We start from the raw sequence: 21,284 nt of genomic DNA, 5'->3' as shown, positions 1-21,284 counted from the left end.
CGCCGACACAACCGGGGTGTCACGGAGCCCGCTTGTTTGGCAGTAACTCGAAGATCTCTAAACCACACAGCCCGGCAGACTGGTATTCATGAGCGCCACTGAAGCGTCTGTACTTCTCTCAAGCAAGTTTACTCGCCTTACACCTACCTCCGTGAAGCTACGCGGACTGAAGCGACAGCTGTCCACCTGAACAGCAAGAATTCAGACCGCTGGGAAGGAGCGTTTAAAGTAGAAGCGTGTACACCAACTTTTACTATGCATATTAATAAATATTCTTTATTTAAATTTTGCACATTGCGCTTTAACATATTACATCCAAAACATTTTGCAAATGGATGTCTACTTTGTAAAATCTTATATTCAGCTCATTGTCATTCTGTACAGAATTATAGGTACAACATTACTTTGCCACTAGTTTGCTTTTTGTAAGTCTCACAGTAAGAGAAACATTTAATGAAAAGAGATGGCTTAAATTATAAGAGAGGCTTGCACAGCTACTCAACTAAAGATACAAGCCTGAAGAAAGAACAAAATTAATGAAATCACCTCCACCAGCCTCCCCAAAAAAACAAGAAAAAAAATCACATTAATTTAAGATAAAATTTTGCCATAAGTCACTAAATTAAGTTTTTGAAAGAGAAGGCGCAGTAGTCATCTTGAGAATTTCAGTGAAAGACAGAGCTACTTTATTGTATTTAGTTCGCTCCCGCCGTTGTCAACCAACCATTACAAATGGGCCCCTTGTGATCATTTAAGCGGCAGTATTTATTAAATTTCTCCTTCAGATGCTGTCGGTATTGTTCTCTATTGCTGTAAAAAGACTTGTTGTTTGCCATAAAGGACTGTATTTCATCTTGTGAGATAAAGATTTCCTCATCAGAAGTGCATTCAGACTCATCCTACGAATGAAAACAGGCATTTAAGAAGTCAAGCATTGTCATTCCTGCACAGCACACCTGTCTTGCAATTGTACATGTTGTCTACAGTTGCCCTGAAGAAAGACGTAGCCTTCATGTCACGACACCCACAAGGCTTAGCTGGCTAATCCAGTCACCTGATTCACATACAATGCTCTGCTATTTTTTGGGTATAGAGGCAGCCTAGACAGTCACAAAATCTACCAGAAGAAGCTTCAGAGTCTTAGCACATTTCCATTGAAAGCGGATGGCTTTTATTAAGAGTTTAAAAAACCAAAAAGAAAAGAAAAGAAAAGAAAAAAAGGACGTAAAGCAAGGAGAAGAAGAAGGGAAGGAAAGGGAGAGAGAAGAAAGTTGTCCAAGGAGCCTGTAGTGGGAAGTAATATTTGAGGCATGAAGGCAGCAATAATGCACGCTTCATTTTATGGAATAATGCAATCCTTGATAATGAATACGTATAATACAAGTTCTGTCACTTGCATTCCAGTGACAGGCAATTCCTCCTCCTCTGCAAAGCAGCCGAGTTATATACTTTACAGAGAACACGCAAAAGCAAACAAACTAAACACTGGGAGAGTAAGCTATGAATCTTAGGTTCAGTTACATTCTCTCTTGTAACAGTTCTCCAGTCGGATTTGAGTTCTAAACCCCACCCTCAATCCTGAGAATTTAAAGCAGTATGCTACAACCTAAAATTCAAAGTGGTTACTTACAAGGAGTTCCACTAAGCTCTTGGCACCTTTTCCAGTATCAGGAACAAGTGACATTTCTGTAGGTTCTGCAAACTGTGACACATTTTTCATATGCTCAAACCAAGGCAACTGCTGCCCACTTTTTTCTGAGCTACAGCAGCTTTCAGCATGTGTGTCTTTGGTCTTGTCGCGATGAAACTCTGTGTGCATGATATTTCCTGAGGTCTCTCTGTTACCTGGATCTGCCATACAGCTTCCAAGTTTCTGAATCTACAATTGAAAATAGCCTGTAATGAACCACGAGCAGTGTTAAATCTGAAACATTCCAGTTTCAGATGGAAGCAGGAGGGAAAGAGGAAAGGAAAAAGTTCAAAAAGAGAGCAAGGATTTATGGGTTTTTTTAAATGTGCGTGCCTGGGGAGGAGGGGGAGAATGGCATGTTAATTCACTGAGAGTGCGCAAAAGTGCACATGCTTAGGAACATAGAAGAGAAGAGAATCCTTCTGCCACAACCTATTCTAGGAAGGACCTCAATTTCAGCACTTGGATGGAGAGGTAACAGAAGATCCTTGTTACCCCATTTACAGCATTAGTCACAATTGAAATCTGAAATACTTCTGTAACTACTTTAAGATGTGTGCATTTAAATAAGCATTCTGGAATAGTTATGTTCCTTACATGTTCATTCTCACACTTCAAAGTTTTACTTTTCTTTTTCTTCTTTTTGTTTTTGCCTTTTGTGTTATTCTCTTCCGAATTAGCCCAACATTCCACACAGCTATCTCCATCCTCTTCTTTGTCGTCACAGCGATGGACACAAGAATCATCTCCTGCAAAAGACAGGGAATTTTCTTCTCAGATACTTAAGTTTTGTGGATACCAAAACAGTATCGCATTCTTACCAAACCTACCATTTTCATCATGGTTGCAAATGCCTTCAGTGCAGGCCACATCTGATCCCTCTCGAGATCCTGTTTCGCTGCCCTCCATGCTAGATGAATAGCCGCAATCACTACCATTACAATGCGGAGATAAACCTGAGACGAAGTGAAAAGTTACGGTAATCTATAGTAGCTGTTGCATATTCTTCAGTTATGCCCCTAACAAGAGAGAATTCTTTAAAAAAGTTATTTTTAAAAATAGCAGCTGAGCACTGTTTACCCCATAAATGGTATGTGTTTTTAAAAATGAAAAATAAGGACATTTAACATACCTTTCTTGATTTTAGGTGAACCTAATAGGGTACCACTACTAGGACAGGTGCAAGAAGTGCTTTCATTAGTAACAATTACTTCTACACAATTGTTAGCTTCTTCGGTGCTACCACAGGCTTTGCAACTACTTTCCGTGAAGTTTGAATTTTCCTTAAAAAAAAAAAGAAAAAATACTTGCAAGTACTGAAAATAGCTCAGCCAACATCTTTATAAAGATTACTCTTTCCACAAGAAGAACCAGCTGACAGTGACTGATAACAGCCACAGCATTGCTTGTAATTCTTCAGAAGTATGAGACAACTAAAAAGAAAACCAACCAACTTCTTTCCCCACAAGAGTATGACCTGCAGTTAGCCCATTAAGTTCAGTCAAGAGATGCAGAATAATAATTGACTTAGTCAACTAAAGCTTGCCCCTCTCCAAAAATTCAATGGTAATTGTCTACAACTAGCATTTGAATCCTGTACTCTAAGTGATCTTTAAGAAACGATAGTTGAAAAATATTCTAGCATAACCTGACCCCCTAGATTTAGGATTTTGTTTGGTTGTTTTTTGTTTTGGTTTTTGTTTTGTTTCGTTTTTTTAAAAACCCACCAAACCCAAACCCGCAAAAGCTAAGGAGTTTCAGGCAACTACTTTACAAAAGGACTGTACTAATCTGAAAAAGTAGCAAATTCCATCAGTGATCAAAAACTAGTTCCCAAAACTGAAATACAGTAAAAACCTCTCAAGAATTCTCACATTGAACAGTGAACTGATGAATGAAACACCAAATTAGAAATCTAGCTATTTAACGCTGGCAAAAAGCCACAGCTATCAATCAAGCTACCTTTGCTTGATTTATTTCCTTCTCTTCTGTTGCTTGCAAAGGAGGAGGGATCTCACACACACACTTATTTTTCCGTCTGTTCTTTCGTTTTTGGCGCTTCTTCTCTTGTTTAAGCTCTCGCACTCTTTCTTCTTCTGAAAATTCTTCACAGAGCTGTTCCAATCGACTAATACCCTGCACTTTTTCCACAGCCATCTGTTTATAAGAGGTTAGATCTATTTATAGAAGTTAACACAATTCAAGCTTTTACATTTATCAAAAAGGAGAAAAATAGCTGGTAAGTACCTTTTATAACAAAGCCACAGCAACACAACTATTGACTACAGAAGAAAAATGCCTATCCAGATTTAGTCACTAGATTTAGATTGCTGGAGAATATATATGTATGGGGGGAGCGCTGCATTTAACTTATGGCCCAGATTCACAATTTTCAGTGAAAAGTTGTGGACTTGAACGCATTTTCGGATCTGTTTACATGGCAGATACTCTGATTATTTAACAGAGCAGCACAAAAAACAACATTAGAACTATTGCTACAGAATTCCTGCAGCTCTTTGTCTAGGGTAACCAGTGAAAAATCTGATTTTCTAGGCAGTGCACTTTTGACGTGTAGACGTACCTTGAAATATAGCAAGTATCTAAATATGTTCCTTAATATTAAATTTAGAACAAATATCATAATGGCACATCTACATACAAAGTTACAAGAATATAGTTAAACTAGTAAACTCTTCTGGATCAATGCTCCTACAGAGGTAAAAATAAATTCATGGGTTTTGGGGTTTTTTTTCCCCAGATCACTCTGGGAACTCCTTAAGCCAAAATGAGACATCATCATTCCCACTCACCTTAGAAAAGGACCCAATATATAGATACAACAGTTCCGTATTTCAGATTCATAGCCAACCTTGCATACCAGTATAATTACCTGAGGTTTTACAGTGTCAATGAATTTTCAAAACCATACTTTACTAGATTAAAAAAACCACCAAGACAAAACCTGACAAAAACGCCACAGTGTACCCAGTCCAATGCAACTTCCATAGCATTGCAAGTCTTTAAAAAAATTACTTCTAAAAACCTCCAAGAACTAACTAGATTAGGGTTCCACTATGATCCTTCCCAAAGATCATGATTTTGTTCCTCCTCCTCTGACATTTTAGAAGTTTTTAAAGAGAACACTCATTATGAATGAAAGATAAAAATAATGAAAGAGATCTATGTCATACCAAAGGGGAAGCATACTATTGGCATACGTTAAAGGAACTGCACTGAGTTCTGTCTGAAGTTCAAGATCCCACAGAATTACAGAGTGCACTTGGAACACACTGAATGCAAGAGTTAGCTGTTGTGTTTGTAATTCAAAAGCACATCCTCCATTTTTACTAATAAGTGAAATAAAAACTGTTGTAGCCAGAGCTACTTTAAATGCTATCAGGTAGAAATACCTTCACTGTGAATTAAAAACACAGAAGATCCAGCGTACTGTAACGTGCAGCTTGGAAAGTAAAAAGCAAGCCTCAATCTTTTATGTTCCAGTAGACTTCACATCGGAATGCAACTCAGTTGTGCTACACATTGATATTACACAACTGTTGCCTGCAGTGAACAAGGGATTGAATGCAACACCCTTGAAGCTCCTTCCAGCTCAACGTTAGTAGAAAGCAGAAAAATCATTTTAGTGAAAATGCACACAGTTACTATAGCAATTCAAATACAAGTTAGATAAAATTTGATTTTTACCTCAAAGCTTTTGCGTAAAGCATCAACACCTAGGTAAAAAAGCATCTGCCACGTTTGTTCCTCAGCCCGCAACTTTTGCCAGATTCGGTGCAATCTTTCATAAAGATGAATACCCAGGCAGGTCAAAACTTCTTCTTGGGCTATGTCTATTGTCTTAGCATGCCTTTCTCTTCGTCTAAAGGAAGAGTTGAACCAAAGTATAGCATGGTTAAAGTAGCTGGAAGTCTACCAAGAGATCAAAGCAGTTCAATGACGTATTTTCTTTATGTACAGCTGAAGATATGTTTGCATGAACAGCTTTTTAAATAGAGTTCTGCTGTGCTGCATGCGGATGCAAAATAGAAAGGACCAGGTCAAAACCACCACTACATTCCTGACACGTTGATCTGTGCATGGCACTGTTAAGCTGCACTATGCCTTCCAACCTGCGGCTTCTGAAGGTGTTGCCCTATCGGTCTCTGCTTGCTCCTACTAGGAGTGATCAGCAGAGTTTTAATGCCAAAGAGATGCAGCCTTTCTTTTGTTTCCTAGAATTTGTATTTAGTTTACATAGCAAATATTTCAGCTTCCTAGACATTTATGTGTCAGTTAACTGAAGCTGAATAAACACACATAGAAGTTTATACGTTACTTACCATACAATGTAAAAATATTTCAATATTAATCTGTATCTATCACCTATTAAGGAAAAATCATTACAAAAGGATTTATCCTCCTGATCAAACAGTCATGAATAAACTTTAAAGATATTGAGCTCAGAACTGTATTTTTCACTGGAAGATTTTAAGATGCTAAAACAGGTTCAGAAATTACTGTAACATACAAATGGCTACAAAACTAAATTGAACACTTGGCATTTGGTAAAACTGCCAACCAAGGTTCTCTTTCTATTTCGCATATTTCGAACACCTCAATGGAAAAGCAGGCAGCCCTAGGGAGTGAACAAATGAACTAGAAGACGTTTGGCAATTTCTTTCAGTCTTGCCTTCAGAGTTAAATGCACTTGAAAGTCAAAAGCATATATGAAATCTTCGCTACTCTGAAGCACTGTCTTGAAAGTCTACTTCAATATGAATATTTACATTCAGAAGTTTATTAGGCAGCAAGGAGGCAAAAATCACTTTTGCAAAATACATTCAATAATAAAATAAAGAAGCAAAGCGCTAGATAGCCCACTCTAGCAAATTACATACTCATACCCTCCTGCGAACTCTGGTTCAGCTCGACCCAATAGGTGTGCGATGAAATCTGTTTCACAGCATACATGTATATGACGTTCATGGGGACAGCAACGCAAACCCTCGTAAAGTGCAGCGCAGTAGCCCTTTTCTTTGCTGCAGTCTAGCTCACCAATAAGAATATTGTATGCCCGAAGTACTTTATTTTTGCAGTCAGTGCAAAACCTGTGTTAAAACAGAACATAACAGAACTGAATTCTTATTCAAGCAGAAATTTAGACCCGCTTAGCCTAAGTTACAATATACTGAGCTATTTAATAGTGCATGCTATATTTAAACTAGGTCACATAAGGTTTGTGTTACTTCAAAAGGTAAAATACTAAGACTTTGGCTGTAAGCCATGGAAGTTTACTATATGTATTATACTACCTATCATATATTACAAGTCTGGATATCAACTTCCATGCTCCAAGGCATAGATCAAGCTAATTGTTAATATGAAGAAATTCCTATATGGATATGCAATTCCGTAGTTGTTCAAAGATCAGAAATCTAATAGTGAACAAACTGAATCATTAGTACAAGCCAGGACAAAATTCCTCTCAACTAACACACTCCAAGTTACTTTATAGCAATTATTTAAAGTATACTCAAGTGAGTGATAAGCAGCAAGAAAAGTTTCCTCTGTTGCCTGCTGTATAAGAGCCATGTTGCCACTACAAGCACCTTTAAACATATTTTGAATTATTAGATTACTGCACAGATAGCCAAACAAGGTTTATTTATAACACAACGTATTCAATTTAAACATGTGATAACTCAGATAACTAATACAAGAAGAGTATAGTTATGAAGTCTGTTATAATTAAAAATACAACCAAATTAAGCTTATTGTATTTTATAAAGGTAATCTTCAAGAAGCTACAAAACCTCTTGCTGTATTATTCTAAAAATGCAAGTCAGACAAGCTGCTCACATTTCAGCTTTCAGCTTGAAAAGCTGGCTCTTCATGCCATCTCTGGATGGTGTTTTTCCCTTTCCTAGTTTGTCCAGTCACTTGACAACACTAAGTCAAACATATTTTGATGTTTGATAGAACTATGATAACTGGCTATTTTCTGTGGTGAAAGGAAAGAAAACAGTAATATTATTGCAGGTTAGCATCAGGAATGCTGCCAACGCCATGTTTAATGTCACAGGAGATTAAAGGTATTTTGTTTCCAAAGTGTTATTCCCACACCACCACCACCCCCGCACCCATCTGTGCCCCCACAGTTTATATCAGAACCTTGAGACTGCTGGAAATTAAAACTTTTTAATCAGCATGGTAGCTACCGTACACATGCAACAAAAATTTAGCGGCCTATTTTTTCCCTGCAAGAGAGACCTAATAGCACTAGCACTACTTAGTCATAAACAACCGTTTCAAAACAGTGATTTACAAGCAACACCAAGCCTAAAATCTGCTTCTATTAGTTTAGTTTACATTATTTTGAAATTGCACATACTCCCCAAAAGCCTAGAAGAAGGCATAGTCCCAAACAGAGTAGGCTGATTAGGAAAGAGTGAAAGAATATACAATTTGATGTATTAAAACTGTGTAAGTCATAATTTAAACATAACCCCAAAAAATTAAGACAAGTAGCTATGACTTCATCTGAGGTCTCCACAATTCCCCTACCATAACCCAGAACAACAGGTAAACCATAAAGAATATTTCAACATCTTAGTCACATCAGCTGTTACAATGTGATCTGGCAAGGTTCTCTATCACCATGAATCTTAGATCTTAAGTTTTAGAAGGGTATCAGAAGAATCCTCTACACTTTTAAACATTGTGTGAACTCTACATACATTTCGATGCACAAAAAAACCGCAGCATGTACTCCTCAAAATGAAGGTGTGTCTTTGTTCTTTTAACATACCTGTGTTTTCGTAGATAGGTTTCTAATGTTTCTAAAAGACAACTAGAGTCAATTAAAACTACTTCATCCCTGCATTCCTGGGACATGAGCTCCCACACATCCATCCAACAACCCCTGCAAAAAAAAACCCAAAAAACCATAAGAAACAAAAGACTGTACATTATCCTGTTAGGGATTTAGAAAAGCAGCGAAATAAAGCAGCATTAGTTTACCTGACTGCTCCCTGGAAAGGTCCATAGTGGAAAGTGATGCTACACTTGCTCTCCTTCCTGCTGTCTTCACTATTTTTCTTATCTGCACTTAATTTCTCTGTACTGAGTGTGCTACTGCTCCCTTCACTGTCACATAGCATTAAAAGACATTTTTTTAAACCTGTACCATATATGTTACAAACTAGCTATTTTTCCTAAACAAATGCTATGAAAATGCTACCGTGTTCCTTATTTTACTTTGAATCCTGCATAGGCTAAGCCTTAACTTCCAGTAAAGCTAGGGTCAGACACGAGGTACAAGTTTTGCTGTCTGTGTTTATAAACCCAGCTTCATAATGACTTTTAAAGTTACAGATGAAAGCCAGTAGCAATTTTTCAGAATACTACCTTAAGTATAAACATATACAAGTTTTAATACTCCTGGCAAATTAAATTTCATATGACAGGTTACTAAAAAAAAAAACCAGAACAAAACAAACACCCAAAGAAAAAAGCAAAACAAAACCAAATTTCCACACATCTACCACCATGAGAAACCATAAAACACCCTACATTAAATTTCCAAAACTTGTTTAAAAAACCCAAAACACTTCACAACACACATTTGGATATGCTAAAAGTACACTTATAGAGCAAAGAACAAACTTCAAATAGCAATTCACACGTACTTACAGGCTTGTCTACACTTGACGTTTTATCAGAACGGTAATTTCTGTTTAAGCTCATGTATGGATACAACAGAGCAGGAAAACGGGGGAAGAAGCACCCCTATTTAATAATTAGCTCCTCAAGAGCATTTATGTATGCTATTATCTAGTTTGTCAGATCATATGTCTTACATTTATGAGAGGTTAAAATGCTCCTTAGCCCCAAATGGAACCAAGTAGCCATAAACCAGGCACATTGAAACTGAGGACGTCAAGTAACTCTCAAGCGGTATTAGCTAGTTATGTAACTTGTATAATTAAACACACAATTACAATTCAAAGTCTTTTTTGTGCGTATAAAATGCCTAGCAGATGCAACTCATCTGAAGAAGTTTCTTGTACTGAAGTCAAGCAGAAGCTCTAACTTGACAAATAAAATTTGTTCTGTAAGACAATTCTATTCGACACCTCCATGTCTAGGCTGTTAGCATATTTGCTTCCACTCAAGGCAGCAGATTTATTTGGAGAAGTATCAGTACTGATACACCCTGATCACTTCTGTAGCATAACAAATGGGTATCGACTGAGCAAGCAGAGTGCAAGCCATGTTTCTTTAGCAAACTACACTGATTGTCCACAAGCCATGTTATCAGATAAAGCTGAAAGCTTTACTTGCGGTATATTAAAATACTGCTCTTCCCCATATTCCCTATTAACCTGCCAGCATTCAAAATACTAAGGGGATTTATTCCAGCATGAATTGAAGAAATAAAGGCAGCATTTTTCTCTCTATTCATTCATTTTCAGAATTGTTCTGCCTTGCCAAAATGGTAAGTGCAGGTTCCATGATATATGTTCTTACACAGAAAAGATTAATCTTACTAAAAACAAAGCAAAAAAAAAAAAATTAACACCTTCATAATGCTTTGAATTTGCTTTATTTTAAAAAACTATACCCCTATCACCTTTTACTTGTGTAACATAAGGTTTAAACTAATTATATGAATGGCCTATAACCAGAATATAATAGGAGATAATGATTAGCTACCACTATCCTCAAGCAGCACAAGTAAAAATCAAGTGTCAAATTCCACATTCCTAGCATCTCAGGGGATTTATCTAAACCCAGAGAGACTCAAGTCTGCATAGAAAAATACATGTCCTGTAACTGGAAACCACGATCAAGCTTTCACAGGTTTTATGCTTAACCAGAAGCAGAACACAACTGACTGAAAAAGGTCCTGGACACTCCAACTAAGCATAGTAGACTAATTTATTGGTCATCATATGAAAAAAAAAAAAAAACAAAAAAACCCCAAACACCCCACAAACAAGACACCCCCCCCCCCCCCCAAAATCCGCAACAGATTTACAGGGAGTGTTCTTCTTGTTAACTAGCTGGAATAAACAATTTCAACTTCAAGACACAGAGGCATATATCCATCTTTTTCACTGGTGTATTCAAAACATGCCATCCCATTTTGAGAAAATACATTTTACAGAGTTTTAGTTTTAACCCTGCAGCCCAACCACAATAAAGCCCTTTATTAACAGTTGTGCATGGCATTTTTAATAATCCCAAGCAAAATTATGTATATTTGTTTAGCATGTACCCTTTCACCTCAATGTGAGAAAAACTGCTGATCAATCATTTTGGTGCAGAGCACAAAAACCAGTTTGTCTTTCTACAGCATTGTTTATAGCACAATGCAGAAGCCATCTATGCCCTGAGCAGACTACATTCCAAGTATGTCAGACAAGATATGAAAAGCACATCAGAGAGCACTGGTTTGTAGTGGCCAAGTTGCATTTTGGCAACTGGTTTTGAAATTAAACATGGGATGTTTTTATACAAAAAGCCCTCACAAACAAACAAAATACCCCACCACCAAGTAAAAGACCCAAAAGCCAAGAGGCAAAAATGGAACAGCTAGAACTAACAAGCGTGTTTTGGGAAACAGCTGATTCCATATTGTAGCCTTAAACTTTATATGAAAGCATCACCAGTTGCCTTAGAGAGCTCTGACAAAGGGCAGAGGAACAACTCTCTCACTGAGGAAGGAGTACAGATCTTATGTTGGGAGGGCAGAAGACCTTATAGCGCTAGTTTTGTCCAGTCAATAAAGCATGAGCAAGGGCAGTGGGGAAAGTATTAAACATCCTACTGATAAGACTGTCACTCTTACTGTACAAAAAAGGGCTAACTACCTTCTTATGAAAACCCATGGAGAAAGGCTCATGCCTTACAACACACGCTGCCCAAAACTCCTGGGTGCCTCTGTTCCGCTCCCCCACAATTACTTGGGTCTCCTATAATCCAAATAGCTTGGAGATTACTCCTCTGGCAAACAGACAACAGCCTAAGAATTGATCTCAAGGCTTAAAAATAAATTAGTATCAATAGTTTGGTTCCTTAAAATATTTTAGATTGAATTGTGCATGTTAAACACAAACTTACCCCAAAGGTTTTGGTTTGTGTGTGTCCAGGGAGTGTAACTGACATCTCTTGTTCTTCTTACTTTTGGGAATTGCATCAATCATATCATTCAGTTTGGACCTATGGAAAAAATGTAACTTAGTATTCTTAAAGCATGGTTATCCAGAGAAATTTTAAAGGGATTGATTCAGCTCATGTATTAGAAACAAGCATGCTAATGAACATTAAACCTAAAACTTTCTTCCTGTCCCCCATTTTTAGTTGTTATGACATACAATCTTGCAGTACACAAGGAAAATACAGTATAGATCTTACAGACAAATCCTAGCAAGCAAGATAAAGATAACCCACATCTAAAAAGCTATTGCATAACTTTGTAAGTTACAGACCTCGAGCAATGGCACCTATTTCAAAAGTGTCGGGAGCCACTACAACCACTTTATCAAGTTACACTACCTCACGCTCCAAATCTCAATATCCCCAGCTCTGCACTAACTTTTCCTACTTGTCACTGGCTTCTAACTGAAGCAAGAATTAGAATGAGCTGAAGCCAACCGTAAGGCAAAGGCACACTGTGGTGAGCAGTCACTGTTTGGTCTGCTGTCAGCTGAGAAACAAATGGCACCGAGACTGAGGTTATTTATTGTGCTAGCCAAACCCAGAAGGTTTCACTTTCTCAGTGTTACCTTTCTAACCAAAGTAGAAAGTTGGGGGGGGGGGGGGGGGGGAATTTAGTTAATTTTTTTTATCATTTTATTTTTTACATACAAAGTAGTGGGGTGAAGAAACTCTTCTTCTAGAGATCATGAAAAACCCACAGTGCCTATTTCAGATTAATGACTAAACATTTTAATATTGGTATCTTTCAATTGCAATCATGGCATTGCAACTGATGATATGAAAGGTTAGGTGTTTGGGGTTTGTTTTTTCCCAGTTTAGGCAATAACTAGTTTAACATGGCTGTAAAAGACAAGTATGTACTATAAGATTCAAACTTGCAACAATTTAGTATCACCAAGAAAGCTGCAAAGTCAAATGCACAGAAGCTAGCTTTCCTTTTCCCCAGATAAGAATAATCGGAGCAATCTAAGACGCTTACCCATGCACATAAAACAGTGTATAAAGCTTCTTTGCATCAGTCATACAGCTTCGAGTTACAGAAAGAACCCCCTTTGGCCCTACTGTTAGTGGCTCAAGTGCTGGATTTCCAGACTCAACAAGCTGAGAAAATAGACGTTCCACACTACGACGACAGCCAACACACGGGACCAGCTGAGAAAGTGCACTCAAAACTTCACGCGATGTCACCATCATGGCGATATTTAGATCCTGCTGTTTAAGCATGCTATGCCTCTAAAAAAGAACAATAAATGATATAATTAAAAAAAAAAAAAAAACCAAAGAAAAACACATCTTAAACTGTTGAAGATTTCTTTGCCTTTGTTGTGGTTTAAACCCAGCAAGCACCATGCAGTTGCTCACTCACTCACTTCCCCCCACCCAGTGGGATGGGCGAGAGAATCGGAAGGAAAAAGGTAAAACTCATGCGTTGAGGTAAGAACAGCTTAACAGAACAGAAAGGAAGAAACCAATAAAGATAATAATAATAATAAAATTACAATAATAATAATAAAAGAATTGGAATATACAAGTGATGCACAATGCAATTGCTCACCACTCGCTGACCAATGGCCAGTTAGTTCCTGAGCAGCGAACCCCCCGAGGCCAACTGCCCCCAGTTTATACACTGGGCATGATGTCACACGGTATGGAATATCCCTTTGGCCACTTTGGGTCAGCTGCCCTGGCTGTGTCCCTTCCCAACTTCTTGTGCATCTCCAGCCTTCTTGCTGGCTGGGCATGAGAAGCTGAAAAATCCTCGACTTAGTATAAACACTACCCATCAACAACTGAAAACATCAGTGTGTTATCAACATTCTTCTCATACTGAATCCAAAACATAACACTATACCAGCTACTAGAAAGAAAATTAACTCTATCCCAGCCAAAACCAGGACAGCCTTCAATAGTATTTCCTTATCAAAATATACTTGTGGAAACTGCATGCAGCGCTCAGAGCTTCAGGTCACTGTCTTACTGTAGATCACTTAAAATACTTGCTGTATGAACAAAAACACACCTGCTAATATCATAGGAGCAATTCTGGTTCAAGTCTTACTGTTCACCCTCTGAAAGTAAGCTAATATTTGTCTCCTCTTCATGTTCCCTTCTCCCACCACTCAAATCAGCACATGCTGCTTCTGAACAAATGGCACACCTCCCTGTCCTTATCAGGAAGCCCTTTTTTCTCCACTTCAGCACCGATGTTTTAGTAAAGGGTCTCACATACAACTCTGCAAGTATCCATCTTCTACTCACACTCATTCTATATTTGGCACATAGAAATTCCTGGACACTCATTAGCATATATGGAAATCTCATTTAGAACAAACTTGTTCTGACAAGACCAAGACAATTTAGCAATATTTTTCCTGGAAGGCTAAATGCCATTTCCCATTACAATTCTAATACCTGAAATTAAAAAAAAAAGCCCACATTACTATTCAGGGTGAAATGTTTGACTTCAGTAGTGAACATTCAATGTGTGCTAATAATAGAACATTAAAGAGAAAACCTTCTAATATTTCTTACATCAATAAACAATTTTAGGAGCTTCTGGTTCCTCTGTCAAACACACCCAGGCGCGCGCACACACACACACACACAAAAAGCACATACCCTTCTATTTCTTCTTCTAACTGCTAAATTACTGGCTTGGACTTCATTAACACTGAACTGCCACTAGCACAGCTATGCAGGAGAGAGAGTCCCTTCCTCACACACCAACCAACACATCATATCAGCACTACAGGCACTTTCCAACACCATCTGTAAAAGCAGAGTCCTGTCAGTGTATTAATTGTGAGCATCATTTTCCCCCGGTTATACAAAGTACAGCTTTGTAATAAGCATAGTTGTATCTATGCAGGGAATGTTTTGCCACGATAGTATTTTCTGTATTGTTGTCATATCCCACCACTTAAACACTCCTAATGTAGAAATGACTTGCCACAACTTCTGGAGAAAGAAAGAAAAGACCATACAACACAGCAAAACTAATCAATCCAATGGAACGTGTAAATATATTAATTGAAAAGGGAAAATATTTTCAGCTGATTTGATGTAATACATGTTATGAAAAGTAAAGCTATTATCAGGTAACATATAAGGTTTGTGCTCTTAAAGACAGGCACATTAAATAATCTGACAAGTTGCATCATTCTGCAATAATCCTCTTTCCTGTAATTAATAGTACTAGTCACGGCAACAGCAGGAATGAGCTATTTTCACAACACAGCCGTGCTTTATATGCAGCACATGTCTGAACTGCTGCTGTCAAATCACAAGTGAAGAAGCACAAGCTGCATATCAGCAAACTGGCCTGTTCCTTTGGACATCAAGCAGCACAATTTTTTAGTTGCTACAGGTGTTACAGTGCTACGGTTATTTGCAAGAGTGTTAGCAGATAAGTTTCTATCATTAACGCTTCAGAGGTATCACAAAACCATCTCTCACTATTCAACTATATATAATCTATAAACTGGCACATTAAGTCTATCTTGGTATGGTACTCATCGTAAGAACTTGACCTTAAGCAATGCACACTTCCAGTTGAAAAAGCAGTACAGAAGTATTTAGAAAAAAAATCAAAATATATTTAGAAACTGTAGTTTCCATTACATATAAACTGGCAGTGACCAGAAGATGCATTATCTTTACAGGTTTTCAATTCTAACTAGATATGCAGCAATTGCCTCCTGATAAGACAACAATGTATAAATGCTGGGAAATACAGAAAACAAATGTACCCGGTGTACTTTGGTACCAATACATAATTGCATATAGGTGCTGACGTGTCTTTTAAGTCACTCCAGGAGTGACAACCTCCTACAGAAGCAAAAGCACAAATCTAAGGAAAGCAAGATCTGATATGTTGCCTTCTTAAAAAACAGAGGATGTATTTACCTGAATGAACTGTTTTAATTGTGCACTGTTATTCTGATGTCCATCAAGGTTTAGCACATTATCAGGAAATTCCATCACCATCTATATAAGAGAGAAAAAAAAACAAAAACAAAAACAAAAAAACAAAGAGCCTTCAGAAAAAAGTCAAACACAGAGCACAGAGCCATTAGTTTACTTTCTTGGGGGAAATGACACAGAAATTGTTAAATGCTCATTCTTTTCATGTAACTATTGGAAGCTTGGGAAAGGACAAAAGTAACAGTTTAAGATAGTGTATGGGAAAGGATAAAAGTAACAGTTTAAGATGGTGAATGTTTCAGCAAAGTAACTAAATGTTTTACTAATACAATGTGCTAGATGCAGTTTATAAATGGCAACTCTTCAATAGCTGTTACAGAGAAAGCAAAAGCTGCTAAATGGAACATCAGGATTTATATTACACTATCTACATGACTTGAGACCATGTTTCATTTTTTAAAAAAAATATTGTACTTCAACACACCGAGATCCAAATTGATCCAACAGCCAAACTGAATTTGTAAAGCTATGAAGAAACAGTCACAACAGTTTAATGACTGAGTCCACTCCTTCAAAGGCTAATTTAAAACCATATTAACCCAACAAGGTACTCCAAGGTATACTTTGTTTTGTATGATTGCAGCTGCAACTCCCAAGAGGCTCAAAGTAAAATGTTAAGCCTACAGAACAATGTGATTACTCCTAAGTAATTAATAACATTTATTTTCAAATTACTGAGCAACAAAGAGGGCAATTTCTTGGCAGGGGGAGCAAGGCAAAAATCAGTATGATAATTTTCAGTCAAAAATCCAACTTAACAACCATGGAGAAAAATGAAACCAACTAGAAAAATGTGTAAAGGCTGGCTTAGTTGATCTTCTTTGTCCAAACTGAGAAATATAGAATTTATCAATATGAATACTGAAAGTTCACTTTAAAATCTGAAAGACAAAATAACAAACTTCGGTTAATAACTCTAATACCAATCAACACCAAATATATTGTCCAATTCATCCTTTTTCCTCCCTCTACCCTCCCTCAATTGTCCAGTAAACACAGAATTCCCTACTGTCTTTGTAATTGCTGACACTGCCTCCAGAGAACTCAGACATTTACTTTTACAGGCACTCAACATTGCTCCAAACTAAACATCTAATCTCCAAGGCCAGAAAGCAAGGCAATATTTTGATCTCACATGTGCTAGAATTGGAACATTAGCACAGCTGCCTTATCTTTGTGCAGAACAGTGCCACAGTCAGTGCTAATTTTGACCTCTCATGCATTTTTTTCCAGATGCCCTTGCACCCAACCCGTACACACTAAGCAGCAGCACAAGTTTTTGCTGCAGAATTACAGGTTTCCTACATTGCTAATTTGATGTTTCTGTGGGAAATGAGCTACATGCAAAAGTAAAAGCTCTATCTGCTAATAGCAGAGAGAAGAGATAAATCTGCATATTTTTTCCCCCTCACCTTCATCTCCCACTATCAGACAACACCCTTAGGTCTTTTGTACAACAGAGTGAAATTATCAAAGAATATATTAATTCATGTGTCTGATGAGATTTTATTAAGTGGTTAAACATCAACCACCATCACACCCTGAACTGGAAGACAAAATTCCCGTAATACCACATCAAACAGAATGCCTTCTAGAAATCATAAGAGCTGCTTAAGAAATGAAAAGGGTTAAATATTTAAACTTCCTTTAATTTCTAGTTGAGCTGTAAGAAACAGAAAAGTGTGATAGTGAACAATTCGTTTAGAAGAGCAGCATCACATTGCACCTAAACAGCTTTCTATGCTACTACAAAGCAACGTTGCAAGCTTAAGAGCATTATAGGCTATTCATTCACTAATTTGCAATCACCGATTCGCTATTTCTAGATTTAAGGCACAGATTAAGTCTTCCAGCTGACTAACAGAAACGAAGTAGTCCCGTTATTTTTAAAATTTAAGTTTTAAAAGAGGTCAACAGAAGCCAGTTACTATCAATAAACACCACTATTTTTTAGAGATGCTGCTCCAGATGTAAAATTATGCTTCAAAGACAACTGCATGCCTTGCAATACCTCTCATTAAGAATTTAAAACATAAATTATGGGAGACTGAGACAAGGACGATAAGAGTTCGTTCACTTGCTCCTGCAGATTTATTTAATAAAAGCCTCCAGAAACCACCTAGAAATCCGAGTACTTTGTAACATTGTAACAACAGTAACAGAATGGAGGGGAAAAAAAAAAAAAAAAAAAGGACCTGAGATAAGATTATCTTCATGGTGAGGATGACTTGCACTTGCAAAGATGCCTTTCATCCAGATGGATACAAAACTGATTTACAGCTATAGGAACCTCTTCAATCATGAGTATGGCTTGCCTCGCCTCTGGTGTAAAAAGTAGAAGGATAGCGACAACACAATGCAATTGCACAAAGTTTGGGCCTGGTGTTAAATCCTGGAACTAAACCACAAATGGAATTTTAGGTCAATTGAAGTCATCTACCTGACGTGTGGTATAGCCAAATTTTCACTCTCTCTTTCTCAAGCTATTAAACACAACAAAGGTAACAAGAGCATGGTAAGTCTTCTACTTGACACAATCTAATGAGTATTTTTTTACCAGGGGAAAAAAATAAAATAAATAAATAAATAAAACCAAAACCGCAAGAAATCTAAGATCTTAAAACTACATGGGGAATGGAGGAGCAAAGTAACTTTTAAGGCGTGGCCAAGACATCAAAAAACCCCAAACTTACACTATTACTGCACAGTGCTGGGTTTTCCAGGTAATCAACCACTCTAGGAGAGCTAGGTATTGCTTTAGACAACTTAAGGGGAAACTTAGCCTAATGTATAAGCACAGTTAACCAGAGATGACAGACTATGTAAAGCCAAAAAATAGTGAAGACATTTGGTAAATTAATAATACGCCATCATTTAAAACGATCAAAACTAAAATACAGTGAAGACCCTTTCTTCAAACCTAGCAAAACCAGATGGGATTGAGATAGATAATCTTTAACAGTGGGATGGAGGGTTAAGAGACTGTCTGAAGATACCCAATTGTTTTGTTCTGGAAGATGGAAGGAATTACATTACAAAGTTGCTCAAGTTAGCTGATGCAAGTCAGGCATTCTCCCATACTAAAACACGAGATTAGGAATTTAAAGCACATACATTTTATGCTGTGTAAAATAAGAGCAGTCACTGTCACACACTGACAGCAACAGAAATCAAATACGAATAACTAAGATACCCAATTATACTAAGTCCAATTTTATTTTCAACCCAACATTTTCATACCTTAAGAATTAAAACAACTGGCTAGTTAGAGAATTTTTTTCCATTTGCTCAGTGTTCACCTACGATGCAATGTCTGAGCCTTCCTCTAAACATGTGAGGAAGAGAAGAGAAACGAGAGAGCCTCCAAGCTGCACTTAGTTCGTTTTTCCACTGAATCTTCTGGAAATGGCACCCCCCCCCATGTTTTTCAATTCAGAATAACACGTTGAAATAGAAACTCTCCCAGATTTGTTACTGTAGGCATTGCAGCACATTATTACAGACTGGATAACCCCTACTTTAAGACAAAGCTTTCAAAAACACCTTTAGCCTTTTCTTGCCTATTTAAGAGCATGATAAATTACCTAGTTGTAAACCTGGGTTTTAAACCTTAATATGGCTCCCTTCCTTACTCACTGAAAAACGGCTCTGCTCCACATTTGGGCTCGAGACACGCTTGTCACTTGAAAACAAGTTATGCGCAGGCCCCGGTACAGCGATAACTTTCTTATTATGCGGTTTGCATGTTTTTAGAGCCGGGAATCAGATAAAAAAGTTGCCACATTAAGCGCTGTTAACCCGAAGTGTTGCAAAGTCCCAAAGATTAACGCTGCAGGAGCAAAGGAGGAGCCTAGGAGGCCCGTCCAGAGAAAAGGCCTCGCCTGGGAATTGCAACACACCGCCCGCACACGTTGCAAGCGGGAGGCTGCAGGGACACCGGGTGCTCGGCGGGGCGCAGGCACTCACCGTGAGGGTGTCATCGATGTAGAGGGGAATCTGCCTCTTCTCGAAAGGGAATTCCTCCTCCCCGTCTCGGCAAACTGCAACCAGCCGCGCCATCTCTGCTGCTGTTACTGCTTCCTCCCAGCTCCAGCCTGCGAGCAGCCAAACCCGGGGGAGGTAAATACCCGCCGCGCTTCCCCGGCACACTTTCACCAGCCCGGGAACAAGCCTGCTTTACCCCATCGCCTGATTCACCACGCCGAGCTCCGGCCCCGCCGCCCAACCCACGCCCGGGCGGCTCAGCCTGCCCGCCGCTTCAGCCTTGGAAAGGACTCAAAAAAAAAAAAAAAAAAAAAAAAAAAGAAAAAGACTACGGGCCGGGAACGGGAGAAGTGGGCAGGCTGGGAAATGCGACATAACATGGAAGAAAGGGAGGGGAAGGCGGGGAGGAGCGCACCCGGCCCTCCGCCGGGCACACCCGGGGGAGGAAAGCCGAAGGAGGCCGGCGGGGGATGGAGCCCGCCGCGCTGCGGGCCGCTCCCCCCCTCCTCAACCCTCCCCTCCTCGCCTGCCCACCCGCCACCGGCCCAGACAGGCCGGCGGGGGACCCGCCCGCCCAGCCCGGAGCGGGGTTTAGCGGCTCTCGGCCGCCCCCGTCCCGCCCCGCGGCGGCTGGGGAGGGAGAGGAGCAGCGGCGGGGGCGAGGTGGGCTCCACCTGCGAAGCGGAGCCGTCTCTCCCCCCTTCGCCCCGCTCCCCGGGCGACCCGCCGGCGGGCCGCAACCGCGGGGAAAGGGGCCCGCCGGCCTCCCGCTCCCCAGCTCCAGCCCGGCATCGGCGGCTCCCCGCGGGCCCGCCGCCACCTCCCTCCGGCGGACCGGGGAAGAAGGCGAGCCGGGGCGGGGGGGCTGCAGCCGGGGCGACGCGGGGGGCAAACCCACCCCTTTCCTCCCTCTACCCCGCCCGGCCTCCAGCCGGGGCGGCGATGGCGGGGAGGCAACCCCCCTCACACACACACACCCCGCCAACGGAGGCAGCCGGCGGGTCGGTTCCCGGCCTCCCCCTCAAAGCCCCGCCGGGGCCGCTGCCCTGTACCTGCGGCCCACCGGCCGCCTCACACACACACCCCCCCACCACCACCACCCCTCGGGCCTTTACCGGCTCCTCCGCGAGTCGGCGGCCCGGGCACTCTGACAGGCGGGCGGACACCCCGAGCTCCGCCACAGAGCCGCCTCCTTCCTCTCCCCCCCCCTCCCCGGGGCCCTCCCCACAGGCGGTGGCCCCGGCCCCGGCCCCGGGCCGCCCCGCCCTCCTCTCGCGAGAGACCGCAGCCCCGCCGTTCCACCGCCCCGTCGCCCCCGGGCTTGGCCGTAGGAGGCGCCCGCTCCCCTCCGTTACCTCCCGCCCCCGCGGGCCCGGCAGCCCCGAGAAACTGCTTGGCGGCT

General features: G+C 40.1%; 1 protein-coding gene across 3 annotated transcripts; it reads right to left on the bottom strand.

Moving 5' to 3' along the window:
* Positions 1–248: 248 nt before the first annotated feature.
* Positions 249–21,110, bottom strand: GGNBP2 (gametogenetin binding protein 2). 3 transcript variants are annotated; one of them, XM_030028944.2, is made up of 14 exons: positions 20,998–21,110; positions 19,865–19,992; positions 15,821–15,901; positions 12,894–13,147; positions 11,816–11,914; positions 8,499–8,612; positions 6,589–6,798; positions 5,396–5,570; positions 3,653–3,847; positions 2,823–2,973; positions 2,521–2,646; positions 2,288–2,439; positions 1,631–1,879; positions 249–899 (listed from the first exon to the last, which is right to left on the bottom strand). In XM_030028944.2, exons 2-14 carry the CDS (start codon positions 19,955–19,957, stop codon positions 696–698), a joined length of 2,103 nt encoding a protein of 700 aa, XP_029884804.1. In that variant the 5' UTR covers positions 19,958–19,992; positions 20,998–21,110; the 3' UTR covers positions 249–695. The 3 variants fall into 3 exon arrangements, with proteins under 3 accessions (XP_029884804.1, XP_029884806.1, XP_029884805.1); XM_030028946.2 differs by having other exon boundaries at positions 6,595–6,798; XM_030028945.2 differs by lacking the exon at positions 20,998–21,110 and having other exon boundaries at positions 19,865–20,179.
* Between the last annotated feature and the right edge of the window lie 174 nt (positions 21,111–21,284).

Source organism: Aquila chrysaetos, chromosome 10 (assembly GCF_900496995.4).
Source record: "Aquila chrysaetos chrysaetos chromosome 10, bAquChr1.4, whole genome shotgun sequence".
Taxonomy (NCBI): Eukaryota; Metazoa; Chordata; class Aves; order Accipitriformes; family Accipitridae; genus Aquila; species Aquila chrysaetos.
This window is presented reverse-complemented; position numbering and strand designations above follow the sequence as displayed.